At 56.6% G+C, this 13,566-nt stretch overlaps 1 protein-coding gene across 1 annotated transcript in view; it reads right to left on the bottom strand.

The window, feature by feature from the left end:
• Positions 1 to 13,196, bottom strand: part of AR (androgen receptor) — a 40,550-nt gene extending 27,354 nt beyond the window's left edge. Inside the window, exon 1 of the mRNA XM_036402208.2 lies at positions 12,121 to 13,196. Within this exon, the coding sequence (XP_036258101.1) occupies positions 12,121 to 13,031 (911 nt within the window). The 5' untranslated portion in view covers positions 13,032 to 13,196. The remainder of the gene's footprint in view (positions 1 to 12,120) is intronic.
• Between the last annotated feature and the right edge of the window lie 370 nt (positions 13,197 to 13,566).

Below are 13,566 nucleotides of genomic sequence, written 5' to 3'. Positions count from 1 at the left end.
ACATATATTTCATGCTCCAAGAGACACTGCTATCATGCCATATGCAGGTACAGGCTTACAGCTCCCAGGAAAGCATCCAGGGTACAGACTTGTGGTGCCACATACCAACATCTTCACCTACAGGAGAACTTCCACCTTTCCCTCTTCCAAAATCAAGTGCGCTGATGCTTACAAAATGCTCTGGAAGAGGGGATGCGAGTTCTCAGTGCCTTTTCTCACAGCTGGTGTGCCAGGCAGATCTCCAGAGAAACAGAACACAGTACCAGTGTCCAGCTATGGGGCACAGCACCTCAGGTGAACTGACCATGAGGCCCCCAAGGCCACCATGGTCCCCCAGCACCCCAGCTAACCACAGATTCTGGTACAGGGCTACCAAGGGAAACCCCAGGCAGAAGGATTCCAATCAGTCTCACAGAACTCCAAATGAATTTGGGATTTAATTTGGCAACAAGGATCAACTTGTGCTGATGGCCTGAGGTCAGTGGTCAGCTCCCAGCTGGGCTGCTGAAGGATGCCAGGATTCATTCCCAGACTCAGATATTTAAAACACAAAATATTTTCCCCTCTTCCTTTGGCAGTGGAATTATTGCTAAGGAAACCAAGGCTGCAAATTCTGCATTTTTATTTCTCCACTGTAGGAAGCACAAGGCAAAACCAGTCAGCAAGAAGGGCGGGACCCGGCATGGAAACATGAGGAGACCGCAAATACCACGAATTTGGCACCCAGCTGGGGAGGCACAAGGCCACCCTCCCCCCTGGGCACAGCACAGAGCCCTGGCATGGACAGGCACAGCAGCAATCAGCAGAGCCCCCCATCTCGGGGAGCAGCCCCCTGCACCCCTCCTGCAGTGGGGATCACTGCAGCAGCACTGCAGCGCTGGTCCCACCACTCACCAGCAGCACTGGGTTATTTTTAGGCACATTTCTATCAAGACCAAACCTTTGCAGAGACACAACTGCAGAGGCATAAAAATCCTTTGCCTTATTATGTCTGGGAGTGGATACAAGCGCTATCTGCAGAACTTCCCTTCAGCTCTGCTGGCAAAGCAGAGTTTCTAGAGGAGACTTCACGACTTGTGCAACACCATCATCCTCCCGCCGCGTCCTCCAAGCGGATCGTGCTGTGACTCATCCCCGACATAAACACACTAATTATAAATGAAGGTTTCACATATTTAGTGCCAGGTCTCCCTGCAACTCTTAGCCCCAGTCTCAGCAGAACAGGCAACAGAGAAGCAAATTCCCCAGCAACTCACAGCCATTGGTTGACACCCACCAATCCCTCCTGCTCCCCATCCCGGCCTTCGTGGCATGCCCGCTGCTCACAGCTGCCCACACCTGCACATGGATTGGGGCAGGAGCAGGGCAGGACTGGGACAGGAGCAGGGAAGGATGGTGGGGATGGGTGGATGGATGGATGGAGGATGGATGGAGGATGGATGGATGGATGGATGGATGGATGGATGGATGGATGGATGGATGGATGGATGGATGGATGGAGGATGGATGGATGGATGGATGGATGGATGGATGGATGGATGGATGGATGGAGGATGGATGGAGGATGGATGGATGGATGGATGGATGGATGGATGGATGGATGGATGGATGGATGGATGGCTGCACCAGTACCAAGTCCAGCAGCACATACCTACAACCCACTGTACCTAGACAGGCATGGGCTGGGAAACAGTGCTTTGATGCCAGTTTGCACTTTTAGTGACATATGGCAGGGGCAGCCACACCTGCTGTTTTGGAGGCTGAGAGCATTCCCAGGAAAACACGGAGAGCAGAGCCCTGCAGCCCTGCACCCGGCTGCCTCCAGGGACCTGTGGGCATGGGTGGTCCTCCTGCTATCAGGGATCCATGCTGGAGCTTTGACTGGCCCTGCTGGACAGCCATGTCCAGAGAAAGCCATGGCACACCAGGGACCAAAGCCCTGCCCACTACCCCTTGCCCGTGCTCTTCCAAGAAGGCGAGGAATGAAAGCAGCCAAAAATCATTTTCTTTCAAGCCCGCCTGCAAACCAAAACACAGATGCCACATCTAATTTTAGGCCTCCCAGCCTTGAGAGTGTTCTCTTGAGTCTGTGTGAGCGAGCAGTGAGATAGTCATCTCAGGACACGCCGCAGCCGCGGTGGCTGCGCACCCGCCTTGACCCCAGCTCTGCACAGGGGGGCAAGGGCAGAGCAGGAGGGCACAGTATGGCCTGGAGTTAACAGATCCCCACAGGGGATCCTGCACGACACACTGAGCCCCCTCCACTAACTGCAGTCGAGGGCAGAGGGACTGGCCAGCCACCCTGCTAACCCCGGGCTGCCACTTTCTTCCTGATGGACATGACAACTGCTTCAACTCAGGCCGCAATCCAAGGTTTTAAGCACCCACGTGGCAAAAGGGAAGGAGAACTGAACAAGAAGAGGACAGCTGTCCCCTGGAACCTTAGCTCCCATCTCAGCTCAGCTCTGCCGAGCCCTCAGCACAGCCCCAGTGGGATTTCTGTCCTGCAGGCTTCCCAGCACTGTGCTCTGCTCCCTTTTCAAACCACCCCCAACACAGCGCCGAATCAAGGACCCGGCACTTGGCACAGGCTGTGCTGTAAACAAGAAAGGGGAAAAGTCTCTGTCCTGCTATTGTTTTTCTAAGCATTTAAAGATGCTCCAGGGGACTGGGGAGCAGACGGGGAAGTAATAGATTTCTTTGTAAGGGGAAGATCCTATTTTCAGGGAAAAGACTTTTTAACCACAGGGAACACGTGAAAACAAAGCCAATTACGGAGAGCCAGAAAAACGAAATCCATGTGAACAGGCTGAGTTCATCAGGACGATGTCACATGTTCTGGAGCACAGGAGCATGCACAGGGACAATGCCCAGAGCCAGCCCACGGGGATCACATTCCCCACTGGACCCATGGCTCCAGACATGTCCCCCAGCCCTGCCCTGCTCCCAGAGCACTGCCAGGCAGCAGGAGAGGGAGTGGGGCTGAGCTGGGGGCTGGTTCTCAGTGTCTGAGCAGGGAGAAGCAGCAATGCCAGTCCCACACCAAGCCCTGTGCTGCCTGCAGAGGCTCCCAGGGCTCCAGCCACCTCTCCTTCCTGCGGGCAGTACATGGCACAGTGCCTGCCCTCCAGAGACATGTGTGCAGAGGGAACGCTGCAGGCTCCAGGGTGAGCAGTGGGGATGCTCCTCACAGCACAGAGAACACACACATAATCTGTGTGTGGTGTTCACGGGAAGATTATGAACATCCACAATGTGCACAGGCACACACACGATTCAATAGAAACAGTAAATCACCCCAGCTCTCTTTGCAGGGGGATTTCATTTTCCAGTTGATGCACCCCATTGCTTCCCAGATGAAAACTATCAACCCAATCAGCACAAGAATTCCTTCCCTGTATTTCTCTTTCAAGAGGAAAGTGGAGCTGCCGAGATATCCTGTCCCAGCCCTCCCAGGAGCAGGTTGGGAGATGTGCGGGATCGGCGCGAGGGGGAGGAGGCAGGAGCCTTCACCAGGAAATTTGTGATACAGAGACTTGTGCCTGGGCTCTGTTCTCAGCACACAGGCCAAGGTCAAAGCGGTTTTTTTTTCTGCCATTTCTAACCGGCAAAGAAGCAAACACAGCTAAAATCTGTAAGAGCAGCCAAAATGCTGAGGGCTGGTGAAAGCAGCAGAGACAGAAGTGTCGTGTCATTTTGGGAGAGACAAGAATCCCCCTCCATCCACCCCCAGGCACAGAGAGCACAAGGGGGAGGAAGCAAACCCTGGGGTTTTCCCACCTCATCCCAGGGACTGAACACATCCTCTGTAAAATGTATTCTGGAGATCTGCAGCCTCCCCTCTGGCATTTGTAGGGACTGTTCCTGCTGGCAGCAATTCCAGAAGCTGTCCGTGGGATGGGGGTCTGGAAGGTGAAGATGCAGCTGTAACACAGAAGGATTTGCCCCGAGGTTCTTCCCAAAGCCACTGGCTACAGCCAGCCCATGTCCAGTCCCTGCTGGAGCATATTGGTGCAGAGAGAGAGGTCACTCACTGAATGCATCACCCATCCTTAGGTGACAAAGCCAGGCAGGACACGACTTGGAGCAACATGGTCTAGGGGAGATGTCCCTGCCACAGAGGGAGTGCAGTGAAATGGGCTTTAATGCCTCTTCCAAAAAACCCATTCCCTGAGTCTATGACCAGACTCCCCAGGCTCCAGCAGGAGCTGGATCAGGCAGCCAGCAGCCAGGACATCCCCCCAGCAGTGCCTGTCACAGACACCTGGCTACAGACATGAAAGGTAAATCCTCAGGACTGCTGCCATGCCCAGTGCATGAGGGGTGGCTGGAGCTCTGCATGGAGCTCTCAAACAGCTCTCCTGCTTTGCACAGCCCAAGCAGGGCTCTGCCAGCCCAGGCACATCTCAAGTGTGTCTCAGGAGCACACAGATCTCAGGACAGACACACCAAATGGTAAATGTTCCTGTGCCCAGCTGCTTGCCCCAGCTAAGGCTGCTCACAGCACTCCCTCCCCACACCAAGGGTGTCCCAGGCCAGCCCTGTCATTGTCCCAGCATTGGTGGCTCTGCACTGACTCTCCCATCCTGAGTTAAGCCATCTCTTTTGCCCCTAGAGTTGTTTGGGAAGTGACAGCTGCCTTGCCAGGCACCACGACAGACTGGCCCCCTCAGCAGAAACAGGGGCTCAGCCCAGGAATCATTACTTACTTATTAGGATGGGCTCTCTTCTCCTTTGGATGGCACAGGGAAGGCACCAGGACACCTGTGGAAAGCACGGGTGTAATCCAGCCCTGTGGACACCCGAGCTGCCTGGGGCCGGGTGGCCTGGGAAAAGGGCAGAATCTATAAATACCTGGGGAACTGGCATGTACTTTTCAGATTATTTCTATTACTGCAAATCACTTAATCTGAGGTCCACGTCCCTACAGACCAATCCCACCACTCCTGAGGACGTGTCAGCACCTGACTTCTCTGTCACTATTTGCAGCGGCATCCCCGGGCGGGGGCTGGGGAGCTCCGAGCCAGGGCGCAGCGGGTGACCTTGCTCTTCCTGGCCTCTGTTCAGACTGAGCGGGGAGCGAGCAGCGCCCTGAGAGCAGCTGAGCCAAGCTGACCCCAGGCAAACCGAGCCTGCCCCGTTCCGCACAGGTCCCCGGGGAGCGGCGGCTCCTGCGCGATGCTGCACTCCCGTAACCCGGCTCCTGCAAACACGGCCCCGGAGCTGCACAGGGACACCGGGGCCAGCGGAGGTGAGCGGGCCCCTGCAGGGGTGCAAGGTCCAGCAGGCTGCGGCAGGACGGTCCCCAGGAGCCGGCACAAAGCCAGCACAGCCCCCCGGGACCCCAGCGCCCAGCCAGGGCTGCGGCACTCACACACCTGGGGCTGCTGTCGGACCTCAGCCCCCAGAAAAGGGACAATTCCCATGTCCACAGCTGCCTGGAGGCTGAATGAATCGCTGCTCCTGAGCGCTTCAGCAGTGAACTTCTACTGCTGGGAGTGTTTTTATTACTGTTAGAGGATACTTTGAATCTCACCTGAAAACGCTGGTGAGAAGAATCAGGGTGCAATGGCTGGATTTAAAGCAGAACAAAGCACAGGCACTGCCCACTGCAGGTACCTGGCCAGGGTGAGCTGGACTCCCTCCACCAGGAGGTTTCCCCAGAGAGGCTCATCCCTCCCCCTCTGCCCCTCACCTGGAGCAGGCAGGGGATTAAGGGTGATTGGACGTGGATGAGCAGCACAGGCAGATCAGGGAAGGCAGGCAGCACTGGTAACAGCGAGAGAATATGGATGGAGAACCTCCGTCACAAGTCTTTGCCATGACAACTGGGCCAGTTCCTTTTCATTTCAATGAGCTCCCTCATAGCACTGTTAACAAACAGGGCTGGCTCTGGTCCCCACAGTGTGCAGCAACGCTCGATACCAGGGCCACCAGCCACCGCCAGGGCCACCACTGGGCATGCCTGCACAGCCACCCACTAAGGGCTGATGTGACCAAATCTGCCTCCTAATTGTTTACCAGGCATAAAAGCTCTGCTACAACAGGAGATGGGAGATCTGCCTCCTGTGCATGCTGGATCTCTGGAGGAAAAGAAAGAGCTGGAAAGGATCCAGTACCCCCACAGGAAGTGTTGCCATCGCTGTTTTCCTATGAACACGGTGCAGAGCTGGGCTCATCCAAGGTGAGAGCAGATCACTCTGGTCAATGCCCATGTGTGACCCAATGATGACCTCAACAGGACCTGCCTGTGCCCCCTGTGCCACATCACTACGTGCATGTGGTGGCACCAAGCCGCCCTCCCCAGCTGGCCCAGGCTGTCCGTGATGGCTTTGTGGCACTTGCTTTGCATCAGTCTGAGGTGCAGACGTGCCTTTTGCAGAAAATCTTCCAAAAAGAAAATTAACTTGCACACAGTAATGAGGCTGAGGAGCTGTGCAAGGAGGATTCTTCATTTTTCCTATATATTTTCAATGTTCCAGAGCCATCCACAGCTGCACAGATCTCTGGGATCTACCAGGGCAGCTCTCAGAAACAAACAGTTTTTACTAGAAGTCATAGAAAGTCTCCCACTGAATAGTTTTCTTTCAGCAAACACTCATTTGATAAATTTTAAATGTTCACAGGACGATAAAATAAATACAATTTCTTTCTTTTGTAATTTTAGTCCACAATCACTAGCAGAAAGTATCCACTGCAAACACCAACCCAGCAGGCTCCAGTGAGTGCTCCAAGTCTAGACAGCAACTGGCAATGGAGAGCTGGCAAACTGGGACAGCCACCTTCAAACAGCAATTTATAAAATATGAATGAAGGTCCGTGCCAAGAGTGGAATTCATAGGAATGACAGAAAAACACAAAGAACTGAGCTACTGCTCTCTACTACAAATTGTTCTCAACGCCGTCTAATGAAATTGTTTTCATTACACCAAAACATGACTACGAGATTTCCAATATTTTAGGGAATTTTGTGACTTCTTCCTGCAATATATGGCAGTGTTTCCAGCCTTCCTGCCAGCTCAGGAGCATGCCCCCCTCGCCATGCAGAGACTGACGCCTGATCTGAGCCCGTTCCTGCCCCTGCCCGTGGGCAATCTGCGCCCGTGGGGACCCGGAGGTGACGCCTGGCACGGACACAGAGCGGGCTCTTGTCTCTGCTGGAGCCAGCGTGGCCTTGCAGGGTCCTGCTGCTGCGGGGGGAGAGCTGGCCTCGCCCCTGGGACGCCGCTCCCGCCGCTCGCATCGGCTGCCTCGCTACAGTGTTTCTGCTCTCATTCTTCCCGGGACTGTCCCACACCTTCCTCGCTCTGAGAAACCGCACAGAGGCAGCGACTTCCAGGAATTGTGGGCTCTGTGCCTCGGGGACACACGATCCCAATCCAGCACCCACTGATGCCCAGCCCAGGGGCTGGTACCTGTGCCCATGGCAGGGATCCTGTCCTGGGGGAAAAACCCATTTCTGCAGAGGGAATCCTGACTCCTGTCCCCCAGGCTACAAAACACACTCTCCTGTTCCAAATCAATACTTTGACATGCTCTTCTGTCCTCAGAAGCAGCAGCAAAGCACTTCCCATAGTTAACTGGCTCTCAGTCTGGAATGGAGTTCTCCCATGAGGAAAACCAATGGTTATGCCAGACTGGCTCCAGGAGTGGTGCTCATCTGTTCAATGGATAAACACTTGTGCAATAGGGAATCTGTAAACAGCAGGAAGAATGTAAAAGCTGCATAAGCAGAAGAGCTGCCATGAGCAGATCCTGTGCAGCTTCCAGCCCTGAAGCCTCGGGAAAACACACAAAATACCTGTGTGACTGCGACCCACCAACACTCTGAAAGCTTTTTGTGGATTGTTTCTTTGGCAAAATTTTCTGATTTGCAGCTGCTGCTTCCAATACCAAGTGCCACATAAAGCCTGTCCTTCCACTGCAACCAGCACTTGAGAGGAACCAGGGTGGAATACTCACTGCCGATACCAAGCACAAGACTGTGGAAGCAGCTTCCAGAGGGTGTAAGAGCTCAAAAGCTCAAGACATTTGGAAAATAGGATGGGAAAGCTTAGAGGAGGATGGGGCAAAGTCTGCCTTTGAGCAGTGAAGAGGCAAAGAGATGCTGTGTACCCTCAGAGCAGCTGGGCAGGGACACCCTACACGTCTGCCCTCCACAGCCCAGCCCCGGACAGGTGATCCATCTCCTCTTCCCAGCAGTAAGGGAGAGCTGGAGCCCAGGAGAGCAGGGGAGAGAGGGACAGACAGACAGAGGAGGGAGGGGAAAATGAGGAGACCATTTTATGAGATTTGATATTTGCTCAGGAGTGAGAAAAAGGAGACACCAGTGCCATGCTCCAGGTCAGTGCCCAGTCCTTGGCTGCTCCCCCAGTCCTGAGGGGTTCTCCATGCTGAGCACAGCTCCAACATCCCTGCAGCTCCAGTTACCCAGCCCCAGAGTATCACCTATTTCACAACCTCAGCTCCAGCCATGACAGACATGCACCCTGCACAGCCTGCTATCATTCGCCAAGCCCTGAGTTCTCTATTCCAGCTCCAGCTGGATTATCATAGTTGTCCTGTGAGCAAGGAAAGGGTGAGAGGTGTTGAGGAAGAAATTTATCTTTTCTCTTCCCCATTTATCAGGAACTGACAGCAAGCTTTAGCACACCCCCAACTCCCCTGGCCACCAGAGGCTCCCTGTCCATGTATCCATAGGGGCCAAAAGGACTGGCTGCCCACGTGATGTTCTGCCATGCTCCTCTTGTCTTCAAAGACATATTTGCATCCTATGGCCAATTGCCAGAGCAGAAAGGTCACACTGACAACAGCAGACAGGAGGGTCAGCCCCTTCCCAAGGGCTTTGGAGTTCTGCCAGTGCAGTGCTGGGGGTCCCCAGAGCCCTCCTGGGGCTGGGATGCCAGAGCAGCTGCTGCCGGGCACAGCCTGGGAGTGAGAGCAACCCTGAGAACGACCTCCTGCCTCATTCCATCTCTCAGTGTAACAGCTGCCCTTCACTCCTTCATCTCTTTGCCAGTCTTATCTCCTCCCTCCATAGGAAGGAATTACTGCAGGTTTTATCTGTAAGCCTATCACAGTTACAGAGCAGAAACAATTACAGAGCCATCGAGCCAGGTGATGAATGAACACGTGGCACTGGCCCAAACTGACCACAGCCAGACTAGGGAAGGGAACCAAAGGCAGATGTAAGCAGCAAACACCAGGATTCCAACCAGTATCAGCACCAGGTAACAGCAGTGATAGCAAATGCCACTTAAAAACGTCTGAAGCTACGTGGACAGCAGATCTTCCTGAGCCAAAAGCCCCTTAAATCTTTTTCTCCCCTTTGATTCCATTGCTTCAGTAACAGCTCCTTCTCTGATTCCATTTCATTTTAAACTGGAGGCCACCCCCTCCAATCCGCCACTGTAATTTGTCTTCTGATGGCAGAGCCTTGGATTTATTCTGACAATGCTCCATCTTGCTCCTGTAACAGGTTATTTTGTCACCTCAAATACTGCTGGTAGTAATGATGCAACAACCAGAGCAAAAAAATAAACAGCTCCAAGTCCAGAGTAACAAAACATCCAATTAATTTGCTAATTACATGCAAGCCTGACTGGCGCAGTCAGGGACACTCTACCAAAAGCTTTAAATTAAACCCAATTGTGTTAGTGACCACATTGTGGTTCTTAATTGTGTTTCTGAGATGTGCTCATGCTTTAGTGTTGTATGAAGGGTGTTTAACTCAAAAAATACCTACCCATACCTGATCCCAACTGCAGCAGGGTAGAACTGGGGCTTGGGAGAACTCCATCTGTGAGGGAAGAGCCATGATCCTGCTGGCAGACAGCAGGACCATCCAGAGAGGAAAGAAAGTAGGAGCAGCACACCTTGAAATGCTCCTTATTCTCCAAAGCAAGAGGGCCTGTGTGTGCCTCTGCTCCCAGCAGCACCCTAAGGGACAGGGCTCTGAGGTGCCCATTGCTCCTCTACAGCCCCAGAAGTGCCCTCACTGTCCCCACAGAATGCTGAGGCTACATCCTCTGAGGGTACAAGGGGAAAACTTTATGTGCAAGGTCAAGTAGGGCAGGAGATCAGACCTTGCACCAGAAAGCACAGGGTGCAGGTCCAAACACCAGTCATCCTTCCATCAGGGAATTCTACTACAGAGCCTCTCAGCTCCCACAAACCTTTCTTCCCCCAGGCCCTGCTGTCTGGGATGCTGGTACACGATCCCCCGCTCCAGAGCAGCAGAGGCTGATCCTGTGCTAGCACCCACAGAGCCAGGAGAAAATGCAAAGCTGCAGGAATGGGCCAGCAGCACGCTGTAAAGCTAATGGAGACTTTGCTAGGATAAAATGTAAACCTGGCAGCGATTAACACACATGGCTTAAGCCAGACCACGCCGAGCGTTCCGCTTTCCTTACGGCGTTTGGAAATTGCATCTGAGCACAGAGAGACAATGTCCCTCCATTACACCTTTGCAGCAGCAGGGCAGTGCTGTGCAAGCCTTTGAGTTCAAAGGACAAGACACTGGTGCTGTAAAGGTTGCTGTGCCAGCTCCAACCCTGCTGATCCCACAGAAGTCTGCTAAGGCACAGCACACCCAACAGAGCTGCAAGGAAAAGGAGTACACAGCACTTCCCACAGGAATGAGGGAGATGGTGCTTATCTCTAAGGCAAGACCCGGGCAAAATGTACCTGCTGCTGCCTAGTCCAGCCTCCAAGACTGCCTGCAGACCTGCATGGGAGCCACACCTGCTCTCCTCAGTGTGACATTCTCTGTCTGTGCAGGATCCCCCTGCTCCGCAGGCAGAGCGGCCGCACGGAGCAAACCTGCACCGCCATCAGCAGCACCCCAATGCTGAACTTTCCCAACTTGATTCCTCCCTGCCTCCTCTGCACTGATTCCAGCAGAGATTTATGCACACTCCAGAGACACACCCAGAGCTTGCATAGCTCCTGCCACGTACAAAGCTCACAGCTGGATGATGCTCCCAGCTGCACTCTTCCTGACCTGTCATTACTTTTATTCTTTTTTCTTTTGCCAAGCCCTTGACATCTCTGTACAATCCCCCAGTAAATCAGCGTGTGGATGGAAATTGCCCTGGTACCCAAATGAAGCTCTGGGTATTTAAAACAGAAACAAGCCCAGAGGCAGTGGACTCGCCTGGTGCTAATTTAGAGGTAAAATCTAATTGTTCATTTCAGCCTTTAATCCCAGCATCCCAAGCATCACAGGGTGAGTGTGTGGATGCAGGACTCCCACAATGCAAACCCCAGCTGAGGCCCCACATACTCCTGGATGGGGCTGCCTCCGAGCCAGCAGAAAATCCCTTGGGCAGCCCTTCCTCCCTCCCATTTCCATCAACTTGGCCACATTCTGTTGTGCTGACACGTGAGAATGCAGGTGCCCACTGCTTTAAATGCTGTACAGGTATTTTACAGAGATGGCTCATGTACTTTTTTTTAAGTTAATCCACCAAGAAAAATTATTCTTGATTGAATCCTACTTCTCAAAAAAAAAAAAATCTCCTCTCCCCTGGTTTGTTCCCAAAACCTGTTCTACCTCTACTTTAAAACACATTTTCTACCTGTACTTAAAACAGCCCCGAAGCACAGGTGATGTTTCTCTGCCACTACATTCGGGGTTTCCTGCTCTGCACAGTGCATTCCCGGCAGGCAGCTCTCGGCGGGACAAGTTGCTGGGAGGATTTTAACTCGATGTCAACATCCGTCCGTGCTTCGGGGCTTCCCGATCTCGCCCGCTCCCAGCGGCAGGAGCAGCGGGATAACAGATGCGTGAGGAAACGAGATAAACACAACGGCCTCACAGGACGGCGGGGACACCAGGCGTGCACCGCGGCGTTCCTGGCGCGATCTCGCCTAGTCAGTCCCAAAGGAGAGCATCGTGGCAAAAGGGAAGATTCGGCAGCGGAGACCAAAGCGGGAACAGCCAGGACATAGCGGGTGGGACCCGCGGTGAGCGCGGCGGGGAGGCTGGGGCGGCGCGGGGTGCAGAAGGTGGCAGAGGGATGCGGGCACGGGATGCCGGTACTGGCGGGATGCAGGATGCCGGCGGGAAGCACGGTGCAGGGTGCGCTTGCCGGTGGGCTGCGGGACGCGGGTACTCACCGGAGATCGCCGTAAGCGCCGGCGTAGCCCTCGACCCAGGGCTCCAGCTCGCTCTTGATGCCGGGGGCGGGGGCGGCGAAAGGCGCCCGGCCCGGTGGGTACCAGGCATCGGCCGGGCAGTCGGCGGGCCCGGCGGGCGGCTCGGGGCACGGCCCGTAGAGCTGCCCCTCCTCGGCGAAGAAGGTGGGCCAGGGGGGCGCGGGGCCCGGCGGGACCAGCTCAGCCCCGAAGCGACACGGGCCGCCCCAGCCGCCTCCCGGGGCCGGCCCCGCCGCGCTCTCCAGCTTGACGCGGCCGAAGCCGCGGGGCAGCCCCGGTCCGGCGGGCGGCTCTGCGGCCAGGGCGGCCTCGAAGACGGGAGAGGGGTCGCGGGCAGGCGGGCGCGGGGCGCGGGGCGGCCCGGCGGGCACGGCGAACATGCAGTCCTCGCGGGGCAGCTGCTCGGCCGGAGTCTCCAGCGCCTCCAGCGCCAGCCCCATGGAGGCGGACACGGCGCGGCACAGCTGCCGGGCACTGTCGCCCAGCGGATCTTCCTTGTCCGCCGGCTCGGTCTCGGGCGGCGGCAGCATCGGAATCGCACCCGCGTCGCCCAGCAGCTCCCTCAGCTCTCCGGCGCAGGGGAAGGACGAGCCCATGGCGGGGCCGGCGGGCGGCAGCGCCTTACCGGGGGCGCGGGGCTCGGGGGGCGGCAGGCAGCTCGGCGGGGGCGGCAGGCAGGCGGGGGAGTCCGGCGGCGCTCGGGGACTCGGCGGGCAGGGCGCGCTTGGCGGCGGCTGCCCGGCGCCGCCCGGTTCCTCTCGCGGCGGCTGGAAAGCGTCGCAGACGCTCTGGAAGAAGCTCTGAAAAGCCCCGCGGAAGGTCCTGCCCGCCGGTCGCGGGTAGACGCGACCGACCCCCAGCTGCACCTCCATGCTCGCCGAGCGCGGGGCAGCGATCGCTGCGGCGGCGGAGCGAGGCGAGGGCGGAGAGCCTTGGCAGCGCTCCCGGCCCGACCCCCGCGGGCAGCCTACCCGTGGCGCTGCTCCGCGGCGCCCATGGCAGTGCCCGCCGGGCTCGGAGCTCGGTGCGCGCAACAGGCAGGGAAAGTTGTCGGCGGGGGCGCGGGCAGGTGCGGCGGCGGAGCGAGGGGCGGGCGGGGACGGCCGCGGGGAGGGAGGCGCGGCGGGGAGACCGCCCCGCTCCGGGCTCCGCCGCGATTAACTCTGTGACCGGCCGCGGCGGCAGCGGCGCCCGGCCGGCCCCGGGCTCGGCGCGGCCCCAGCGGCGGCCCCGGAGCAGCGCGGACGCCGAGCCGCAGCCCCGCCGCAGTGTCCGGGCTTGGCGCCTCGGCGGGCGGCTCGGAGCTGGATGAGCGTGCCCGGCCCGGCCCGGCTCGCTGGGGACATCGCCCGGCACCGCGGCCCCCGGGTGAGCGCCCGCCCGGCCCCCGCGCCCCGGCTGGGCGGG

Source organism: Molothrus ater, chromosome 14, assembly GCF_012460135.2.
Source record: "Molothrus ater isolate BHLD 08-10-18 breed brown headed cowbird chromosome 14, BPBGC_Mater_1.1, whole genome shotgun sequence".
Taxonomy (NCBI): Eukaryota; Metazoa; Chordata; class Aves; order Passeriformes; family Icteridae; genus Molothrus; species Molothrus ater.
This window is presented reverse-complemented; position numbering and strand designations above follow the sequence as displayed.